Source organism: Hemibagrus wyckioides, linkage group LG25, assembly GCF_019097595.1.
Source record: "Hemibagrus wyckioides isolate EC202008001 linkage group LG25, SWU_Hwy_1.0, whole genome shotgun sequence".
NCBI lineage: Eukaryota > Metazoa > Chordata > Actinopteri > Siluriformes > Bagridae > Hemibagrus > Hemibagrus wyckioides.
In genome coordinates this window covers 9,910,067-9,933,785 of record NC_080734.1, presented here as the reverse complement: position 1 = coordinate 9,933,785, position 23,719 = coordinate 9,910,067, and the positions used below count along the sequence as shown (strand labels likewise).

The 23,719-nt window shown below is 37.3% G+C and overlaps 1 protein-coding gene across 1 annotated transcript in view; it reads left to right on the top strand.

The window, feature by feature from the left end:
- Window positions 1-23,719, top strand: part of mdga2a (MAM domain containing glycosylphosphatidylinositol anchor 2a) — a 189,768-nt gene that overhangs the window by 126,727 nt on the left and 39,322 nt on the right. Inside the window, exons 8-9 of the mRNA XM_058379526.1 lie at window positions 8,261-8,554; window positions 19,648-19,917. Of these exons, the coding sequence (XP_058235509.1) occupies window positions 8,261-8,554; window positions 19,648-19,917 (564 nt within the window). The remainder of the gene's footprint in view (window positions 1-8,260; window positions 8,555-19,647; window positions 19,918-23,719) is intronic.

Below are 23,719 nucleotides of genomic sequence, written 5' to 3'. Positions count from 1 at the left end.
TGGGGTTTTTCTGCTTTTGTCCTGTACATGAAGCCACTTCAAATATTATTAATTTTTAATTTTTTACATTCAGAGATCATATGTTGTCGTTATTATTGCTCCCTGTTTTTGGGGTCGCCACAGTGGATCATTTATTCCGCATGTTTCGATTTGGCACAGGTTTTATGCCAGGTGCCCTTCCTGACGCAACCGTCCCATTTAAATCAGGCTTAGGACCGGCAGACCTGGCATTTAACTCTTCAGTGGCTGGGTTAGTCTGGGACCAAATGAAAATCAGCAATGAGAGTGCTGCTGGACCACCAGGAGGCTAGTCCGAGATCATATGTAGTATTAAGAAACATCCATTCTTAAGCCTAGATAGTTCTATTCTCACAAAAATATAAACTGATGGTTTAAAAATGTTCAGAAATACACTAGGATACTTGGGTGTCCTGTTTATTACCAGCCGTCTGCTTGCTGAAGCAAATCCACATCACCATATTTGATGCAATATTTACACCAGCAGTGTCTTGACCTTCCAGCATAATTGCGTAACAGGAAGAGTGTAATCCTTTGATAATCCCCCATTTGCTAAAACTGCACAATTAAACACGCTTGCCACGTTTGTGTTCTTGTTATCTTTTAAATAGTCACAGCCTGTGTTTTTGGACGTGTGAGAGGGATTTAAACACAGTCCTGAACACACAATGAAATACACTGTCGAGTTTAAAGAATAAAAACAATGACAGTTTTTTTTTTCATTACAATATAATTGTGAAGATGGGACGTGAGGTGTGACGTGATGGAGCCGATTTTAAAAGTAAAACACGATGGGACATGATGTTATAGGAAAATATTCAGCCGCTGGCTGATGTGGTGCAGTCCTACACAAAGCAGAGAAGTTTTTATCCATTAATGTTTAACATTTCATACTTTCTATTCATTTATAGTTATATTCAGTGCTGCAGAACATTTTTGAAGCTGTTATCACTTACGTTAAAGAAGCAGTAAACAGTTCTTCCCTCACCAACCTCTTTTACTGTCTTGCTTGTATGTAACAAAACAAAAGTATAGAGTTTTTAATGTTATGGAAAAACTGCAAAACCCCTCTGCCCTGAAGACATTCCAGTGGAACGGTTACAAAGCGCTGACACTGCAGACGTCTTCCAAAAATAATAAACATACTTCACCTTCACCAGCCTCACCATATCAACACAAATGACACAAAATGTGTTTATGTGGAGCCTCTAGTATACAAATCCCTGTGTAAGAAATTGGGAGTGAGAGCCGTGCTGTTCTAGAAAGTTAGTCAGTACCATCTGACCAATCCAAATCAAGCATTCAACAGCACTGTGATTTAATAATAATAATAAGAAGAAGAAGAATCGTCATTAATGTCAACTATTCAGGATGAAGAACTATTTAAGACAATTCCCAATATTTAACATTATAATAAATAATGATAAGGTAAAATCGTACATTTTATTGTCATTGTATACAATCCAACAAAGTTTGTGTTGGAAATCTCAGACAGCAACCAGGACATTTAAACCTAACACTCCTGAAAAGAATTAACATTAAGGACTTAAAAAAGACCAATTAACATCAGATAAGCAGATTACACTGTAAAATATAAAATATAAAGAATTGCACATAAGTGTAATGCTTTGATTAGAATAGAATAGACTACTTTTATGGTGATTGTACAGCTGCACAACGGAATTAAGGCTCTCTCAGTTAAAAGTTGCACACATTCATACACACATACCATGTAAACAGATGATGCAGAAAGTAAGTGTGAATGAATACAAATGAAGATTTGTGTAGATGTAACCAGATATAAATGTAAACAGATGTACAAAAGCAACTGTGCAAAATAGGGCAAGTACAAAGTGAGCAGATATGCACATTAAATATATTCAAATAAATAAAAGAGAAGAATTGAAGAATATTTAACTATTGGCAAGTTTAATGTATGTCTAGTAGATTGTTATCCATCAGCTGGAGTTTAGTTCTATTATGATTATTGAGGTATATTGGCATTGTATAATTGGTATATAATTTTTAACATTCTAAAATATTTATATGTGCTTGCTTCTCCTCTGAGATGCTTATTTGTTTGCTCTCAGTTTATCTTGGGTGAGCCGAGGACAGTATTAACCGTTAGTCCGTGCATTTTCCCCCTGCAGCCTGTTTCGGATAAACCATTTTGCGTTGGATGTTGGATTTCCGAAGCAGCGCAACTGCGGGGCCAAGTAGAGTCTTAATAAAAGCATTTGTCAGCGATTAAGCGGCAGGTCTGCCAGGGTTTCATGCTGTGGAAATGTTTGCAATGAGATTGAGGCCAGGATAATCAGTGTTTGAACACATCCTAACGATGCTAGGGCATGCCATAGCCTGTGAATACGCAGTAAGGAAACGCAGGGGGTGAGTGGTGATGGTGGAAATTGGTTGCAAATTGTTTATAGTTTAAGATGTCCGTCTGTCATTTTTTTGTAATATACTGTTTACCTATATTTAAATTAAAATGTATGTAAATATATTTCACAAATTCTATCAACATATTTTTGAAAATATATGCAAATATCTTTCCTATGCATATGGGACTGAATCCAATTTCAATTTGAACAGTATGATTTATTCATGAAAAGTATCCAAACAAGTACTGAGGATTTTCCCCCTTGAGTAGCAGAATAGTAAAAAGAGTGATGAAACCCATGGAAAGGGAGAGTTGGCTCAATTTTTATAGAATGGAGTAAAATGTAATCAATCTTCATTCTACTCTCTGGCTTTAATGAAGCTGTAGAGAGCAGACTGGATGCTTCTTTTGGCCACCAGGCAATTAATCTTTGCATGAGTCTGTATATTTAAACATGCAGCCCTTAGGAAGGCTGAGAGAAGACGACGAGGCTGTCCGAGATCGTGCTCCGTTTATACGTTCAATCAACATGACGGTTCCGTCGTCCTTTAGAGTGAATACAGAATCCATCAGACTTGTAATCAAAGCCATTAAGCTGAAGGTCTTTGGGTTTTGCTTCCATTTATCTGCAAGTAGAAAGCAGTTACAAAGGACTTGTCGCAGGTGAGACCGGAAAGTGTCAAGGCTAAGTAATTTGAGAGCTTTGTTTCATTTTAATATGAGCTATAGAAATAATTTAAATAAATATCAAGGGTCACTTTGAGCATGTTACAGGATTTCTCATGCCTTATGATTATGATTATATCCAAATTCCTTATGCATGTTCCCCGTTTTCTTTCTGATTTGCCCCTCAAACCTCTTCCTCACCTGCCTCCCTGTAGTCATCATCAAGCAGGGCTCATCATGGTGTTCATACACCTCCTTCAAATGAATTTTCGAACTCAGAAAAAAAATAAATCAGTAGAAAAAGTGTAATAATAATAATAATAATAATAATAATGATAATAATAATAATAATAATAATAGCATATGTTTGTTATGACAAAAGTATATGGATATTTATTTATTTATTTATATTTTTTAAATAAATAACATTCTGTCTAATTACTGTGAGTTATACCAAATAAAATAATTGTACTGGAAACCTGCTAACTGAGGAAACAATATGTTAAGTCTTACTGGTCTGACACAGCTGCAGCACAATAACAGATAACTCATGCTGGAAATGTGATGAGTTATGCATTCAGTCTCTCCAGGAGTTTTTTTTTGCAAACTTGGAAACTTGCATTGGCAAAATTGCAAGTATGGGATTTTTCTTTTAATCTGCTACCAGTGAAGATGCATGTGTATTTATGTTCTATGACGTCTATACTCATGTTTCGATACACGTGAAACAAAAGAGTGCTTTGGCTCGGTTCATATTGTGATGATTCCACGTGACACATCTTGGTCCAAATCTGTGGAAAATCACAATCATACTATAATCATTTTTTTTAATTGCAAGTTGCTTGATTTTGTGTTCATTTCTGCAATTGCAAAATCATGAAAATCCGGGTGGATCTGTACAGTATACTACAATAAAAGTGTCTTGAGGTGAGGTCTACAGAAATAGCTAATGCTAGTCTGCATCGAAAGTCAGCTTGGCAAGATCATATGGTGGATTTCTAGCTCTTAAATATGTCTTCAATAACACCTGAGTTCAATAAAGCTTAATAATTTAATAATAAGTCAGTGGTTCTTATCCAGTCAGTCAGTCAGTCAGTGGCTCTTATCCAGGAGTAACTAATAATAAGATTTTGGCTATTTACTGGAAAAAGGGTTCAACAAAACAAAACACACTACCACACTGTCATTGATATATAGTTGCATTAACAGCATGCTAATCTCAGTTTATCCACCATTTTCTCTGCTGACCCAAAACAATTAATCTATTCACACTGGTCTTGTTAGTATTAGTATTGGGGGAAAAATCCACTACAAAACATAATCTTATCCCTAATCTATGGGAACTTTAGCCATTCAAAGGACGGATATGAAGAAAGGAACGCTGAACTACTGAAGAGAAATCGCTCCCCTTTTAAATGACTGTCTGAAACATAGCTGGCTATTATGCTATTCAGCAACATGACAGATCTCTGATTTTCACCCATTACACCCTCTTTCTCAATGTATTGGGCAGTAAGTTCAGGGAACTGCATCACTAGGTTTTCTTGGAAGAAAGTGCTGTAGGGTGAAGCCTGGTCCTGATCAAGCAGTCCAATTAGCTGGGGAACGGAGCCGCTGCTGTGCTCACTCTTTTTTTTGTGCAGTTCAGCTAGGACACAGTTATGAAGATGTCTGTATTTTCTCGCATTGGTTCTCGGAGAAGTCATTCTCGTTTTAGTATGCTGTTTTATCAGTTCCTCTAAGCTGGCTTTCTGCTTTGTAGATTTCACTCACCACTTCTTGTGTTGCTGTAACGCTGCATGTCCTTAATGATTGCTTTGAATCCTGAGCGCATGTTTGGAACAAGCTCTAGCTTAGAGATAAATTAGCAATGAAATTATAAACAAAGTCTAAATGATTGTAGAATAAACTTCCTTTAACACTGTCTCTTGACATGTTCCAAATGTCTAGATTGCACTGAGTTTCTGTTTCCCTGAATCACTTCTGAAAGGAGGAAATTGTTGTGCTACTACCATCTTAAGGCCTCAAATTCATGCTATATCTTATAATTGAACCATCAGCTATGTTCTATTCTTGTGTCCCATAGCATCCTATTTATTCAGAGTCTCTGGCTAGCAGGCAACCCAGATAGCATCAAAAAAAGAAAAGAAAAGTACAATCTGTTCCAACGCAAACAGGCTGGTGAGTGATAACAAAGCTGTTCAAGGCTTTGCTGAGTTCATGAAATTCTGAAGGTATGATATTAGAAGAAGATCAATAAGAATATGGGGTTTATCAATTTTTCTTCTGCTTTATACATTTTCCTCTAGGCTGTCTGCATTTTATTTTTTATTGCTCTCTCTCTCTCTCTCTCTCTCTCTTTCTCAATATTTATTTATTGCAGCTTTGTGCAGGTAAGTATATTTTTCATATAGAAACCTGATGCCCTTTACAGTGCATTCCCAGGTTTACCCTCATCCAGGAGATTTCAGGTATTTGATTAAAAACTGGAAGCAGGAGGTGTGCATATTTTAACCCAAACGGTTACACTGAGAACGAATGTCATGGCTGGCAGCTTTTATTTACTGACACAGTTCGAAAGCTTCCACTTTCCACCCCACCGGTAGCCTGTCAACGGTAACAGCTCTTTCGGAAGCATTGTTTGTGAGAAAGGCTTGTCGCTCTGCATTGTCATTTGAAAACAGGCTCACATATATCCAAGCAAGACACATTATCATAAAAACTCACAAAGACACAGTGCACAGCTTATAGTGCAGAGAAACTACACGCATACAGTACACACATATAGAGAGACAGATACTGACAGACTGTGTTGCTATGGCAATGAGCAAATGATGTCATTCCACTTATTTCAAAGGCCTGTGTCAGGTTTATTTATTTAATTGTCTTTGTCGCAGCGTTTCTTGGCTGGTCTCTGACTCCTGCTTGTCAGAGAAGCTGAAAACTAAGTGATGTTTTCTGCTTTTAAACAATTCCTATCTTGTAAACTGCTTCCAGTTGAAAGAACTTCATGTTTCAGAAATGTCATTGGGTTCCAGTCACGTCCAGGAGAGATAAGCAGTTTTTGTTGTATGAAACTGTCTGACTTTGTAAGAAACGCCAAGGACAAATCACGCATGAATCATCGGAATACAACTTTACCCAGGGCATAAATGATAAACAGAGCAAAGCTAAACAAGTAATAAGAAACTGGAAACTCATTTGGTTGTAGTAAGCGAGCATGAAGAGCACCGGTGGTGTAGGGTTTATGCTGGCTAAAAGAAGAAATGCAGTTATATGTTACTGTATTTTCTCTCAGGTACTATTTCAGCAACCTTCTCTACAGTGATGATGGTTCCTTCGGGCTTCTCGTAATAGCTGTTATGGAGCAGGATTTCATTACTGTGGGCCAGAGAGAGCAGCCGCTAGCCCAAACAGCCCTAATTGCTAGCCGGTGTTGGTGCATTTACAGCCTTTTGGTAGAAAAGGTGGCCGGTGCTTAATGGCCTAGTGCTGAGCTTAGGTCAGGCCGTTCTCCATTAGTGTAACGGCTGTTCATTACAGCTTGTTTTCAGGACATCGCTAATAAACTGGAATAGCTTCCATCATTAAGCAGCTCTGTGTTGTTCTACTCCAGTGTTTAAATCTAGTATGTAAAGGAACAAAGAATAATTATATTCACAAAAATACAGCTTATATAACAATGCCTTATGCTAATTTTCTATCATTTCATAGATTTTCTCTTCTTGTTTTCCCAGACTTGCAGGATAATGGAGAAGTAGAGAGGGTACAGTCCTTCAGCTTTGAGTGAGAGCTATTTAAGAACAATACAAAAGGAACTGAAGAAAAGATTGGAAAATGTGACAGCTCTTTACCAGTTACTAGCTACAGATGAGATCATTTACATACCGCTTGCAGAATCTGCAAAATTTTAAATAATAATAATAATAAATAAATAAATAAATAAATAAATAAATAAATATATAAGTAAATACATTAATAATAATACAAATAAAAAATAAAACAACAACAACAATAATAATAATAATAATAATAATAGTGTTTTTATTTTGTAATTGTTCTAATTATAATTATTCTTATCAAAATTATTATTTTGTTTAAAGATTTTACATTTATTCCCGCCCTTCAGAAGCTACAAGATATTTACATGGTTCCAAGAAGACATACTGATACAATTTAAACTGATTATCCTCTTCAAAATTTTACACCCCCTGGCTCTTAATGTATCATATTGCATTCCTGAGCATCAGTGAGTGTTTGCACCTTATGTAATAGATGTGTACAAGTCCCTCAGTTGTCCTTAGTGTGAAATGATGGATTTCAACATCATACTGTCAGAAAGGGGTCTAATATGCAGAATGAGCAGGAGGCTAGATGATGTTTCTGAAAAACAGTAGGCAGTTTACAGTAACTGCTCAGGACAAACATGGGACTCATGAAGAACTATAACAAAACATAAAAACATTGGCTGATCATCCAGGTAATAACACAGTATTAAAAATCAGGCTCATTTAATTTTTATTTAGTTGTGTGAAATAACAGTCAAGGCAAAAAAAAAACCTTCATGCAATTCATGATACAGTTTATGATTTATCTTTTTTTATTATTAAACATACATACATTTTTTGCAAGAGGTGTGTGACCTTCTGACCCCAGCCGAGAGTTGTATTATTTTATAAGCAATGTCCCTTAACCAGTTCAGCAGTTCATTTTGATTGCTCTCAAATATTTATCAAAACCACCTAGTTGTCCTATGAACATTCTTTACCTTGTCTCTGCAAATAGCCTGAGCGTCTCCTGTTTTGCTTCATGATCCAACACAGAAGTACAGCTTTAAACAGCTTGTTTGTTCCTGAATCAGTAAATGTTGAATAAAACATTTTTAATTGCTGATTAATTTTTACTAATAATAGTTTCTGCTTTGATGTTAAGAAACTCAAATAACCTTTTGTGAAATGTTCAGAGTTTACTTTGTCCACATCATGCTTCATGAAGTTATATTAATTAATTCAAGATATTTTTGTCATTATTCTGATTTTGGTGGTTTTGACTGATTTTGCGTTCATCTGCTCAAAGCTTTAAATCAGACACACATTTTTAACCTAAATGTTACGATGATGCACGATGGTGAGTCTTGCACGCAGTCTGCTTTCTCGAGCCCTGTATCAGTCCCTCCTCTCTTTTTCTCTTCCATAGTTCCTCCCAATCTGACTGTGCCACGGGGCAAGTCCCCATTGGTGGTGCGGGAAGGAGAGACGGTGGAGCTGGAGTGCCTTGTTTCAGGAAAGCCCAAGCCCATCATCCTGTGGTCACGGGCTGATAAAGAGGTACCGATGCCAGACGGAAGCATGCAGATGGAAAGCTATGATGGTGTGCTGCGCATCATCAATGTGTCTCGTGAGATGAGTGGCTCCTACCGCTGCCAGACCAGCCAATACAATGGCTTCAACGTCAAACCTCGGGAAGCCCTGGTGGAGCTCATAGTTCAGTGTAAGTATCCGGACTTCATAGTATTTCATTTTGAAGGAGATTTATTATGACGCTACAGCACTGTTGAATTGTGTAGTCTAATTGGCTAGAAGGTGTTGATTAATTTTCTGTCCCTGACCGAAGTGCTGGATGTAATTTAAATCATAGGTTTATATTAATGAGCTTGTTCTAATATGTTCACATGTATAATAACAACATGCACAGGGACAGCAAATGATTTGGATAATATGTGGCTGATAACAAATGAATAAAAAATGTGTTAGTAAGGCATCGATAGTGATACTCTTAATGGCCCAAAACATAGCTCATTCACTCACAATTATATTCATAAAACATGCTCCGATATCAGATGATACTCTGAGACATAAGACTAATGTATGTTGCCATACTAATGAACAGCCAACGTGAAGCAAAAGCAATCCGAAAGTATTTCATAAAGAATGCATTATTAGTGGCACACTGCTGCAATGATGCAAGCTAGGTCAGAAAGAAAGTTCACAGACAACAGCAGGTGAGTGAAACTAACAGCTCTTTCTCAGTATGTTGTTCTTGATGATTATCTGCTAGCAGACATTGACAACAGACAACAGAGATTCTGATGCAATGAAAACAAAAATGTACTTTACTTATAGCTGTACAGAAGCATTGTGTGATGCAAAACCCATTTTCTACTGCATCCCTACTCCATCCAAGATAACTAATACAGCCTGCTGATGCGCCTCATTTAAAACCCACTACATTATAAGGAGCTTGCTGAGTAGACTACATGCATGACAACACGTGCACTTTTAATAGCAAAGGCTGTATATGCTGTAATATTCATTTCAGATCATCATGGGGGAAACTGTTTATTTACCCACTGTCTTCTGTCACATGTTTAGCTGAATGGTTTTATAATTACAGCTGGCAGATCTCTGCACACAAAACAGGCTGAGTAATGAAGAGTGCTTGAGTGCAAAGTGACCTGTTCCTGATTCTGCTGGTTGTTGGCTGCTATACATCCGGTCAGTGATGTTAGTGGCATCTTCATGGCAATTTGGTAATGAGTTTTGATCATTAATAACGGCTGATGTAGGTCAGTTGGCTGGAGGGGCATGATGTTCACTGAGGGATTTTGTAGATCTCAAACTAGGCTTATTCCTTTAATTATTAAACAATTAATATCTCTAAAAACAAAATTTGTCTCCTCATAACTCATAATGTTGCCAAAATGGAGCAAATCAAAATGAACGTGCCAGTAGCAAATATGGAAATGCAGCAGAGACACAGCTGGTATCAGAATCAGGAGCAACAAGTACCAAAAAAATGTGAATTCATTATCAATCTGGAAAAAATGGCATTGTTGCTTCCCTACATATTATTATTTGTATGGAAATGTTTTGCATCAAGACAGAGGGCTTTTTTTTGTATACTTATTTGATTATTATTATTATTATTATTAGTAGTAGTAGTAGTAGTAGTAGTAGTAGTAGTAGTAGTAGTGGTAACTACAGGAAAAGGGAAAAAGGGCAGTTGGTGAGGGAATGATTATAAGGATTAAGAACTAACATGGCTGTTGAACATTAAATGTAACTGTTAGAAAGATTCTCTGTGGTAAAAGCAGAATAAAAAGCACTGGATTGTGGAAAATAATCCACTGATTAATTTCCTCAATCAGTATGCCCTGTCATGTTTTATTCCTTACTTATTGAACGCTTCCTTGGTATTTTCAGATGACATTTAAGTTTAAGAATTTGCTTTAAAATCCAGCTTTAGTTTGTTAGTTAGTTAATACCCTACGTTTAACCAGGATAAAATCTCATTAAGATTAAATCTCTTTTATAAGAGTGACCTGGCCAAGAAGACAGCAATTTAAGACACAACATCAATTAACATATTAACCCTCCTCCATCTGCAGAGGGAAGAGAAATAATGAATAATGAATTAAAAATAACAATACATAATAAAAAACTGTTAAATTTCGCACAGCAACATGGCTGTACTCAGTTGTGCCATAAATTCAACCTGGGAAGGGAGCACCATAAGTTTTAAGTTACTATAACAGCAGCCTGCCTTGTATTACACTGTTGGCCTGCACTCCTGCGTTAGGGCTGAAAGCCCTACAACATATACACGATTACATACAGTGTAAACTGTGTACTGAGTGAAGCAGCAACGGGCACTTATAGTCAACTGAGTGCAGAGGCTAGGTTCCTCCTGTCCACTGTCATGGCAGATTGATGAATGAAGTGTTCCAGCAGTTTGATGAATCTCAAACAGAGAGAGCTGGTTCCTTTATTAAACACACAGTACATATGATATACTATCAAATTTGCACTTACTGCGGTGCCAGTAAATACATGTTCTAGAAGTTAGACAAAGAAAGTGTGAAAAGAAGGTGGAAAATCTGTACAGTGATGTACAGTGAGTATGTATAACCAGAATATGTGTTAGCCAAGTTTTGGATCATGTTCATTTGTATTCACATAGATATGCAGAGTATATTTTGTCCGTGATATTCACAATACTGTAATGGCAGGCTACCAGCACTTTCTGTCAAGGCAGGCCTCAAGCTTAGAGAACGGCATTGCAGCTGCTGAAAGTACATCCAGATCTCTCTCTTCACTGCACTTCATTATGCTGATGCATTGTCACTACCAGCACTGGCAGAATTTTCTGTCTTCTACCTAGAAGAAGCAGACACTTCTGCTGCTCACTTCACTCCCTGCTGTGCCAACAGGGTGTAGACATCATGCTGCTGTTAGGGCAAGGCTCATCAAGTGGTTTCCCAAGATGCCCACAAACAGTTTGGACATTAGACAAGTCCGTCATCAATCTCCGTTTCTGAATTTGAACTAAAAAAAAAAAAATCATGGGATACTGTGCATTCAGAAAATCAACAATGCTGCATACCAAACAGGAACAAGAAGTCTTTTCTAATAACACAGTGAACTGTGACGAAAATGGTAAAAACTCGATACTTGAATTATCATCACCCAAGGAGCTTTTATCTCCCAGTGCAGAATTATCAATACAAAATAAGTCTTATTAGGTAGAAACAAAAGATTAAACATGGTTGTCTATATTATACACAGTGTCTTGGAATCCACCTTTTTTAACTGTTCAACAAGAAAAAAAACGGAAGGTGAGTGCTATGTAGCAGGGAGTTTTAATTGGCTACCCACATGGGGTCACAGACAAGGCGCGTCAAGGTGAGCCTTTGTATTAAGCCTGCTTCCACCACATCGAAAAAAATATAGTGCAATTGCGACTGTATATATTTTAGAATTGCAACTTTATTTCTCACAAATTTTAGAAGAAGAAGCCTTTATTTTTGCCGAACATATATTACAGCACAGTGGAATTCTTTTCTTCACATATCCCATCTTGGAGGTTGGGGTCAGAGCACAGGGGCAGCTATGGTACAGCACTCCTGAAGAAGAGAGGGTTAAGGGCCTTGCTCAGGGGCCCAACAGTGGTAGCTTGGCAGTGCTGGGGCTTGAATCCTGACCTTCCGATCAACAACCCAGAGTCTTAGTTAACACCTTGCAATTCTAGCATTACTTCTCACAATTACTAGTTTTCCAGTCAAATTTCTGGATCATTGTGTTTGTCTTCGCAAGTCAAAAAAAATTTTTTAAAACAAGGCACCAACAAACTCTTTAATTTCTCTATAAATATGCTATATTAGAACAACACGCATCAGCTAGTCAAGACAAGGAAAACCAGATGCTAGCATGCGCTTGTTACCTAAAGTTATTTATTGTGAGGGGAAAAGAGTCAGAATTGCAAGTAAAATAAAATCAAAATCGTACAATATGATACACAGGTGGGAGAAAGAAATGACAGAATTGCGAGATGTTCACTCAAAGGTGTTGGAAATAAGTCAGAATTGTTAAAGTTAAACTCGTAGTAGGGAGGAAAATGGAAATGTGAGATGTTAGTTCCGTATTGCGATATGTAAACACATGATTATGAGAAATAAAGTCACAAATCTGAGATAAAGTCATTTTTTTCTCCATGGTGGAAACAGGCTTCTATAAGGAACTATTTTTGAAGTAAACTATTTTTAGTTACCTTTTAATATACCATTAAAGTGAAAACACACATAGCTTGTGCTCTACTGTTTTTCTCTCCATGTCTTTCAGCTACAGAGAGGAGTATGATGCTTCACTGTATAAGTACAATTTCAAAAAATTGAAAGTGCATTTGTAAAGAGAAGAGCTCAAGAGCTGCCCTGCTAGGCACTGAGAGCTCCACTCGAATTCCCGTCTATAGTCGAAGCAAGACTGTCTTACACATTCATCCGTGAGTTACATTGCCACTAATGGCACCAAACAGCCGCTCTAAACCCACACTACAGCGAAGGCACATGCTTAGAAAGAAGAAAGTGACGGTCTTCTTCGCGTTTTGCATATATGAGACCCCTTGGCCACCTCATTCATTCCCCACTTCCCTCTTTTAAAATGTAATTTTAAAACATGGCTTAACGGCTAATTAACAGCCAGCTAATTTATTCTAAGCCGTGCTTATTCGATGTTCATTAATGGAGATTTCACCTGAAAAGAAGAAGCAAAAATTCAAAGCAATAAGCCAATCACTTGTTGATAGGAGATAAAAGAGCTAAAGGGAATGTGATATGTGTGAGATAAGGATTTATAAAATATCAGCGAATAAGCCTCTTGTGTCTCCAAGAAGTTAGAGTGTGCTTTCTGTAACTTAATCTAAACGTATTATGTCTCTAAGGTCTTTCTGTCATCATGATCTTGTCATATTCTTTGACTTTCAGATAATTGCATATTATATCAGTGATTTTTATCTGGATGAAGATACATGAAAAGTGACTTTTGAAACTTGCACACTGTTTATTACCCCTTTTTTCATTTTCTCTGTGAAGATTTAGTACCTTTCTGTCTCTGTGAATAAATCTATCAATATACTGCAGTGACTCTGCCCTTGTCCAGCTCTGTTCACATCTAAAATAAGAGCCAACGTAAGTGATTGTTTAAGAGTGTATGAAGTGTCTATTTCTGTCTAACCAGTGAAAGAGTGATTCTGTGATTCTGATTGGATTTTTCCCTTCCTCCTTCGCCCCATTCCTTTTCTATGTTTGGCATTGGACTCGCATCTTTACTAAGCCATTAATGACTGCGCTCTAAGCAAAATTAATGACATTTAGATTGGCACTCAAGAGCGACTCCAATGCATTTTCTCTAAATTGAACGCGATTATGCACCGTTGACAGAGCAGATCAAAGGTTAGCAGCTTTGTTTTACATTGATGCAGTTCCTGGATTGTTAACAAAGAATTAAACTGTCAGGCAGATCGTACTCCTACGGCATCCTTTTTGTTGGTTAAATCCTAAAACTACCATACGTTCTGGGAATTTCCTTAATGGCTGATTAAATTGGTAATTTCTTTATTTTCATGTCATTAACATGATGCACACGAAGCTCTACTGCCTTCTGACGAAAGTTTCAAATGACTTTTAAATGATTTTTTAATGTCTCCTTCAGCTGACTCCTTTGTATCTCACTGCAGTCTCGACAGAAACAAAAGATCTGATAATTCCCTGATCTGACTTTTCACGTTGTATCATTTCTATAATAGTAGTATATAATGCAGTGTATATATTCTAATGGCATCTGACCTCTAGTGTAACAAGGTCGAAAAGTATTCTTTTTATTTGTCACATACAAAACCATACACAATATGACATGTAGTGAAATGCTTGTATGACTGTCTTCCCATCACAGAGTTAACTAATTGCACAGATTAAGGACAGAAATAGTAAAAGAAAAAAAAAGAATAAAAATTAAAATTAAATAAAGTAATGTAAGCAGGATGAATACAATTATTTAAAGGAGTTATATTACAGTATAGTTGCAAAATAGGCTTTAATTCACAGTTTAGCCCCACCCCTTACTTTCCAGATTTGTGTTTGTATGGATGCTCTGATAATCTAATTACATCATTGCTTTAAACATTGTTTTATATGTATTTTTTCTTTGAATTCATGTTTATATTGTGTTATTGTTCCCATATATTAGATTATTCTCAAATTTTGTCCTGATTTAAGTTTCTGTTTGTGGGATTATACTTGAGTCATGTGTTCATCTCAATGTGCCATTTTTATTTTTACAGACATCCTAAAAATTTTAATAAGTATTTCTGGTTTTCATTTCATCAGAATTAGCAAATCAGCCCTACTCTAGATGTTGAATCTCACTAATTCCATCAAAAACACAAACACAGAGATGAAACCGGTTACACCGTGACAAGTAACATCACACTTTTCACTGCAGCCTTTTCAACTTTGCTTTGCATTCTTGTATTTGAGCATGTTTGATTGACTAAAGAAAAATACAAGAGACCTCCTGTATCTGTGCAAATTCAATTACCAGTTGCCCTAAACCACACACCAAATGAGTGCCTGGGAACTAAAGAGAGCAATAAAATAAAAGAGGAAAGATTTCACAAGACCCAGTTGCTCTATAAAAGAGTGGCTTAATTAACACCTTTGAAATAAGGGCCCCATTTGTCATCCAGGTATAGCCTGCTTGAGTTGGTTACAGGTGAGAACACAGTGAGACGAGGCTCTGGACTAAAATTATATGAAAGCATTTGTATCATCATGGTGAAGCTGTTTTATATTTAACATTTGTCTTTTTGTCACCCTTTTTTTTTTAATTTGCAAAAAAATATCTAATTGATATAGCCAAGCATTACAGTGGGTATAAAAAAGTCTGCACAATTCTATATATACTTTTTCCACTTTAAATGGAAAAATACAGTGATTCTGATACAGAAACCAACAAAAGTAAAGCGCAAGCCAAACTGAAACATTTTAGGAAAGGTATATAAACCTTCTTGCATAGTTGTACACATGCTTTTAATAACTGAACATGTGACTGCTCAGAATGGACCAATCACATTCAGACACAGAAGGTTCAGAAGCACTTATCATGCATAAAGCTACTTCTGATTGATATTTCTTGGTTTTATCTGACTGCTGAAGCTGTGATCCTTAAAGAGGTAACAGTCATGTACAGGATCTAATCGTAGAAAGGTATCAATTAAGAGAGAGGGTCAGACCTCAGGACTGAAAGATTACACCATGGAATACTGTGAATACCATCATCAACAAGTGCAGAAATGGGCCAAAAACAGGGTGTTCCTCTAAAATCGATGAAAGAACAAGATGACAACTTACCATCGAGGCTGCCAAGAGGCTTACAGCAACATTAAACGAGCTGCAGGAATATCTGGCACGTACGGGTCACTCCCTGCATGTGTAAACAATCTCTATATCCAGATCACATTAAAAGAGGAAAATGAGCTGGCAGGATTTATCTTGGTTTGCACAAAAGCCTGCAATTTTACTATGTCTGCGTAGACTTTTAAACCCTATCGTAAATCGTTAGTACAATTCACTTTTGGTGTCATTCATGCTTTCATTTCAGCGAGCATTTAGCTAAAGTGCAAAAGGGACAGACAGCAATTTCAGGTACAACAGAAAACCTTGTGTGAAAGGATGTGCGGTACACCTGCGCCATTTTTCTGAGGTTTCAATTTTCAGGTTTTGTTTTGCAGGCTATGGGATTGAGTCAACGCCAGAGACGTGTGAGCAGCTCCCTTGTTTCTGCTCATCACCCAGTGCTTCCCACTGAATAAGTGGAGACTTTCTCAGCTGGCGGACTTCCCCAGTCCGTGAATCTCTCAGTGCCAGTCCACTGAGGCTGCTTTCCCTGGCTGTGTCGTGTGAGCCCAGCGGGGGAAGCAGACGCTCGCCACGCCACAAAGCCGCCTTTAGTAACTCGATCAAGGGCCAAAACGCAGCTTTCTGAAGCAAAGAACATTACAGGCATGTAGAAATGGCTTCGGCGAGTCAACGGCTTTGATGTGAAAAAAAAAAAAAAACCTTTCTGCCCAGACAGCGAGGTGTAGTGCATCTTGTTGAGAAAAAAAAAGTCACTTTCATAAAACATAGCCACAGTCCAGCTGAGAATATTCTTCCTAAAAGAAGCCTGAGTGCTGAAGTATTTCTTTTTGTCTGCCAGGATCCAATTTGAGGCTCATCAGTGCGAAGCAGTTCAGTTGTTTGCAGTGCTTCATCCTGTTCTCTTCTTTCGAGCATGCTGTGAATCAGATAAGCCTATGCTGTGAAACAGGAGAGGGAAAGTCCTGTAATGTTTTAAGTAAACCACTCTTGCAAATTTGTTTGTGCATTTTGTGCTCGACAGAAAATGAAGCATGAACGGCTTAAATGAATCAAGGAAATTTGTGTCCTACGACTATTTGAGTAAACTTAACCGGTGGTACTTTGTACTGCAGACCTGGACAGTCCACGTTCCGACACACTGCCTACGTGCATGTAATCCAGACACACAGACTCAGACACACTGCTGTGCAGATTTACATGGGGGCAATTATGGCTTTGCAAAGAATTAGCCAATTAGCCAAACATAATGAAGCCCAAAAAGATTAAGGCTGATGGATTCAATTAAAAAAAAAAAAAAAAGATAACCAACCAGTGAACAACTTATTCATTATCTCCACCTTGTTCGATTAATCATTATTTATTCAAATTCTCCAATTTTCTTCTGTGCTTATTGAACCAATAGCATATCTTTCTTTTTTTTTTGTCAAAAATCTAGCGCATGACTTGGCTTAGAGGTGTGAACAACCCCAAATTACTCGCATCAAAAGACCCAATCACATGTTGTCAACAAATAATGAGTGGAATTAAATGATTATTGTTCATAATTAATTTTTCTCCCCACCATCTATTTAAAAAAAAAAAAAAAAGAGCAGAACAGATTCAGCCTTTTCCGAAACTTGCATTACAGCCTTGGACGTGTATGAAATAATCTATTAGCTCCAGTGTAGTAAATTTTAATGACTTCATTTTCATAGAACAATATTGAAATGATCAACCATGTTGAATGGCTGAAAAGGTCAGCATACGTGTGTGCGGTAAACAAAGTCAGGAGCTAGCCTTGGACTGAATAGTTTATATCCTAGTCAGATTGAGGCATATATTAGATTGGAGGTACGGATTATGCACTTAAGATGATATATAGGTTGTATTTAAGATTATAAGCTGTCTCATCGTTGTGGTAAAATTGACAAATGGTAAAAATGAATTTGTGTCGTTCATCATGAGGAAAAAATATCAGGTGCAAAAACATGGTGTAATTAGTTAGGCTTAATTTACATTTAGAAATTAGGTGGCTTGAGTTACCCAAATTCCTACAGACTGATTGAATTAAACAAGTAATTTGCACCAAGAGTTCATTAGTGGTGTAGTTTGAGCAGTGTGTATGAATTTATTTGTATACACCCTTATAACCTGTATATACTGTACACTGTACAGCCAAAAGTTTGTGGACATCTGATCATCTGTTCTAGTTTAAGATTATTTAAGATCCCTTTGCTCTTGTACTAAACTCCAGAAGTCTTTCCAATAGATTGTGGGGATTTCAGCCACAAGATCCAGACCTTGATGTTGGCTAAGGAGATCTGGGGTGTATTCTGTGTTTCATTTCATCCTGAAGGTTTTCAGTGGGGTTGAGGTCAGGGCTCTGTGCAGGACACTCGAGTTCTTCCACTTTTTCAACATTGACAAAATCTTCAATTGTGCACAGCAGCATTGTTTTACTGGCACAGGATTGAGCCTCTTAGTTTCAGTGAAGGGAAATTGTAATGCTACAGCATACAAAGACATTCTATACAATTGTATGTTTCCAACCTTGTTGCAAATTTCGAGGAAGAACCACATATAGGTATGATGGTCAGGTGTCCAGAAACATTTGGCCATCATTTATAGCTCACCCTTTTACTTGGTGCCAAACAGTAATGAAAGTATATAATACATTATTTAAATTTTCAGATTACAGCCATGCAGATAATTACAGATTGCACACTTGTTTTGCTGTTGAAGACTCTTGTGTGCTTTTCTGTTTTCCGCATTATTATTCTTCATTATTCTTAGTATTCCTAAATCCCACAATGGCCTCTACTAGTAAACACAGTAACACTGTTTTTTCACAGACTGGTGACAAAACACCACTTCTGCCTCTCAGCATCTCTGAAATGTTGTTGTTTGAAGCAGTTTTTCTCTCAGGGTCAATATTTCAGCATCATCATAATCAGAAGAACAGATGGCTCACATGTGCTCTTGTTAAAAATTTGTCCTTATTTGGTCACAGCATTTCCATGGTTTCAGTGTGATATCAGTCTCTGTGCAGTGGTATTAAAAACCGATTCCGCTTCTTGCTATTTTTCACTACTATTCTCAGTTAGATGTGATGATTGGAGCATTGATTCTGTAGATTGAGAAGTTTACTTGAAATTTATGATGTGCCTTTATTATTCTCTCCATTTTTTCATCCACCATTTTCTATTTTGATATCAGTGAGGCTCTTATTAAAGGCAACACACTTACTCCGTGCAGTCGTTCACAAATTTGCATCCCCCACAAAGTGTATTTATTAATATACAGAACTGAACTATAGGGGGCAAAATAAAATGCCCCTCTGGATACATTTGGTCCTGTGCTCATCAGCTTTACGCTGTCCTCCAGCAGTGTTTAAGTGACTCTCTCTATCTGGCCTTATGTTGATGTGAAGCAATTAATTTCAGACTATTTAAGACTCGGTTGTTTGTTGCTTCTTCCCCTCACTGTTTCAGCTGCATTATTTCCCCCACTGTGACTTCTGTCCAAGCCTGTCAGATTGGCACATGAAAGGCAAGTTAATTAGCCAAAGCTCTTTGAGTTCATCTATGCAGCCTGCATTATTCTGAGACTGCTAAGCAGACAAGCATCACAAATCAGGACTTATGCCATCATATCCACAGACAGGTTAAACAGATAATTTTTTGATTTTTGTTTTTTCCTTATTTGATTACTTTTGGATTTTTGAGTAAATGTTTAAGGGCTTTTTTTGAATCGATCATTCAAATGCTATAAAGAATGATTAAAAGATAATTAGCATGAACCAGTCACAATGAAGTGAGTGACTTCAGCTAATTTCTCTCAGTGATGTATAAATAGTAATGCACTATATTTCTATGCTGTCACATCCTGAGCCTCTTCCTGTGTCTGTATGCAGATCCCCCAGCTGTGGAGCCCGTATCGTTGGAGGTTCGTCAGGGTTTGAGCCGGCCAGTACCGATGACCTGCCGTGTTCTGCGTGCTCACCCTTCACGGGTGTTGCGGTATGAGTGGCGTCTGGGATCACGCCTGCTGCACGCGGGCCACTTCGACACAAGCGATGAGACCGAGTACTCAGTGCGTAGCCTGACCCGTGACGGCTACGGAGAGTACACCTGCGACATCATCAATGAGGCTGGAGCTGGCCGCTGCACCTTCCTGGTCACTGGTAAGAGCACTTTTCTGTCTCTTAGGTGCACATATATATTCATGAGCTATAACTTTATCGTGTGTATGATGATGTACGTTGGTGTGAGACTGAGCCTTTAAATGTGTATTTCAGGAACAGTCAGATGTCCAGTTAGGAAATCATGGCTTCCATAGATTTAGAGAGTCTTTAGAAAAAGTCTAGGTCTCTCAAAATAATACACGGTTCCTGCATACATGGTTGTTTAAATGTTTTAAAGAAATATTTACCTTTCTCACTCAGCAGCAGGAAATCATATAGGTCTGTGAAATAATGACGAGAAGCAGCACAACAGTCACCCACCGTTCATTCATTGACCATCAGTAAGCACTTTATCCTGATGAATGTCGCAGACAATATTTCATGAGTGCCAGACATTAGATGGGAATTCACTCTAGGATGCTAGTCCATTGCAGGGCAACACACACACCCCTTATCCAGAGCAACTTACATTTTATACAACTGAGCAATTGAGGATTACTCAGTAACTTAGTGGATATGGGCTTTGACCTCACAACCTTCCGATCAGTAGTCTAGCACCTTAACCACTAAGCTACCACATCCTCGTTCACATGCACATTCACACCTACTTAACATAGCTAAACCAGCTACTGCCAGGAGAAGGATGGAAACAAGAAAACCTGTAAGAAAACCACAAAAACATGAGAAGTATAGTGAAATCCCACACAAACATTGACCTGATCTCAGTAGTAACAGGGATCATATCTTAATCTTAATCTTAATCTAAATATCTTAATAAGTTTGCCCACACACATAGCACATGCACTTAGGTGAAGAGAAACAAAGAACCTTCCCATCATCCCAGTTAGTTGCATATGGTCTAAATGCTAAATACATTTTAGGAACTGACAGTGTATGTGTACTGACACTGTATATGGCTTTTTGCACTGAACTCTCAGGGTTATTGTCGCTCTATAGACCCAGTTAACCCCGGGTATAGAAACGTTTCACACTTGTAATATAAAAGCAGGATTAGCAATGATTATTTACCCGAGATGAAATGAAATGAAACCTTCTCTGAGGGGATAGCAGCGCTCTTGATGTGTTAACCCCACATTGTGGTGCCAAAAGTGTACAGTGATAAAACAATACGGTGTTAAAATGTTACGCTAAGCTGCTTAACAACAAACACCAGCATGAAAACCCCTGACCCTTATTGTTTTACACAACTAAATTTGTCTTGCTTAAAACAGCCAAGGAGGATTTCCGTAGTGACATTTTTTCGCTCTGATGTGAAAGCGTGACACAAGCCGTTATTTAAACCGGTCCTGTGCTGTATTTATCCAATCATGGATGTTGACAACACACATATGCAAATAACCCAAGGTTTAGGAATGTACAGTGTGAAACGTCAGATTATGAATGGCCAGGATTAAGTGTTAACTCCAGCTATAAGTATGAGACACATGAACCAAGATAACACAGGATTTCCGTTCAAGTTTTCCGGAGTTTACAATGACCCAGGGTTCAGGATTTTCATGTGTGAAAAGCCCTGATCTGTCTAAGTCAATGTCAGTAACTTGGACAAGCTACTTGCATTTATAATTAATGCAAAACAGGTGCAAATTCCAAAGTACGCAAGAATGCATTAGGTCTAAAAAAGTAAACTAAGCTAAGGAGATATACAAATATCTTAAGGGAGCTGTTATAATAATTTGCACACTTTATTACAGAGAAATGGAAAGCTGGTATGTTATTCCTCCAGCATGCTGTCAAATGATGCACTAGAACTTTTCAATTCAGGTATTATGGAACTTGCCTGAGTCCAACACTGTCAGCCATTCAAATGCAGGCTGACAAAGTAAGTAAGTAAACATAAGTAAACTCAAAAATCTCCAGCTTTAGTCAATCTGAGCAGACTCTTTACATGCACAAGGTGGTGGTAACACAAGTGGTTAAGGCTCTGGGTTTGATGAGTGGAAGATGGGGGTTCAAGCCCCAGTACTGCCAAACTGGCACGCTGGCCTCTGTTCCAGGGGCACTGCATCATGGCTGACCCTGCATTCTGACCCGAGGATGGCATAAGAAAGTTTTTCACTGTGCAGTAATGTATATGTGACAAATAAAGGCTACTTTAACATATTAGATCATGCTTTGTTCAAATGATGTGTTGTTTAAAGCCCATGAGTATGAAATTATCGACTCTGCACCACATTTGCGTTTTATTGCATATCCTTATAAAAAATAATTATAGGATAATAAGAAATAATTATATAGAAAGGAAATTTGAAAGAATATTATTCACATTAACTGTCAAAAAATGTAATTGTATCAAGTGAAAATATGTTTGCTTTCCATAAATGTGTCTAAAACATCTCCCCAGGAGATTATTATAAAATAAGTATAAACCTATTAAACCAAATTAGTTGAATTAAGCCACCAGTAGAACAAAACGATTAGTAGCTTTAATAGTGATATGTATCATAGGATTTTATGGTTGTTTCATAATAAAAAAAATATATTAAGATCCTTTTATTTTTTGTTGTCTTAGCAGGTGAATAATCCAGTTTATGCAGTAATAATATATACAGTAAATAATATACTAGCATTGGTGATGCTGTCACACAAAATATTTGTCTCTAGGTGTGCATGTCACTTACTAAATGCTATTTTTAAACCAGAGTGACCTACTTTTTTAGAAAAACTGTATTTATCCATTGCTCTGATGAACTACAACAGGATAGTGATCTTCTTTAATAACTCGGTGCTGAAGGATCATTCATTTTCATGTGTGTGTGTGTGTTTAAAAATTCTATTGTATAACTAAGTTGAAGTACATTGATGTTTACCAGATGTAATACAAACCAGTAGTATAATAAGATTCAAGGCATTTGCATGAAAAAGTTCATTATAAGACTTTATAAATACTTGTATTTTATAAACACCTACACATCAGATTCTGTACAGATACTTTAAAGATGTCTGTAATCTGTTTTTGTTTCCAGTGCTGACTCATTTCTCAATTTCTATGTTTTTTTTCTTCAATCTCTCTCTCTCTCTCTCTCTCTCTCTCTCTCTCTCTCTTTATAGATGAGGATATATATATAAACTCTGCATTTATTCACTTGGAAGCATAATTTAGTGGTATAACACATAGCATATTTGTAATGTTGGTTGGGTTATAAGCCACTTCCTTTTTTTACTCATCTTCAGAAACACACACTCCTGCAATGACGTCTAGAGCACAGCACAGCAGGAGTTGTGACATTTGAAATCTGCTGTGCAGGGAAATTTTTTTCTCCCTCTAACCAATTATGGTTCAAAATTGTTCTAACTTTAATTCCTGTCAAGATGCAAGGCTTTAAAACCCTGTCTCATTTCTTACCCTCTTGTTTTTGAATGTACACTATTAATGTCATGCTGCTTATTATAAATCAGCAACTTTTCAACTGCTAACTAAAACTTTTTGCAGTCACTTCTGCGTCTGCTTATAGCAGCTCTTCAATGTCTTACGGATCTACACTGAAATCTTTCACGTTTATTTCATAGTCCATATTGTTGTACAGTTTTCTCAAGTGATACGATAAATTGCCAAAGTGTATTTGAGGCAGTAAACTGTTATTTTATTTGCTATGTGTTTTTAGCTGGAAAGCTCCCTATGGAGTGATGTGAATTGTTGCTGGTCCAGATGTTTTTTGTTTTTTTTTTCTGTGTGGTTATCCTGCTGTTTGTTCCTGTGCTGAGTGCAATTTTGAATGATAGTATGTTTGCTTTAAATGTCAGGTTGCATAAAATCTGCTATAATGCTGTTAGCAACCTGCAA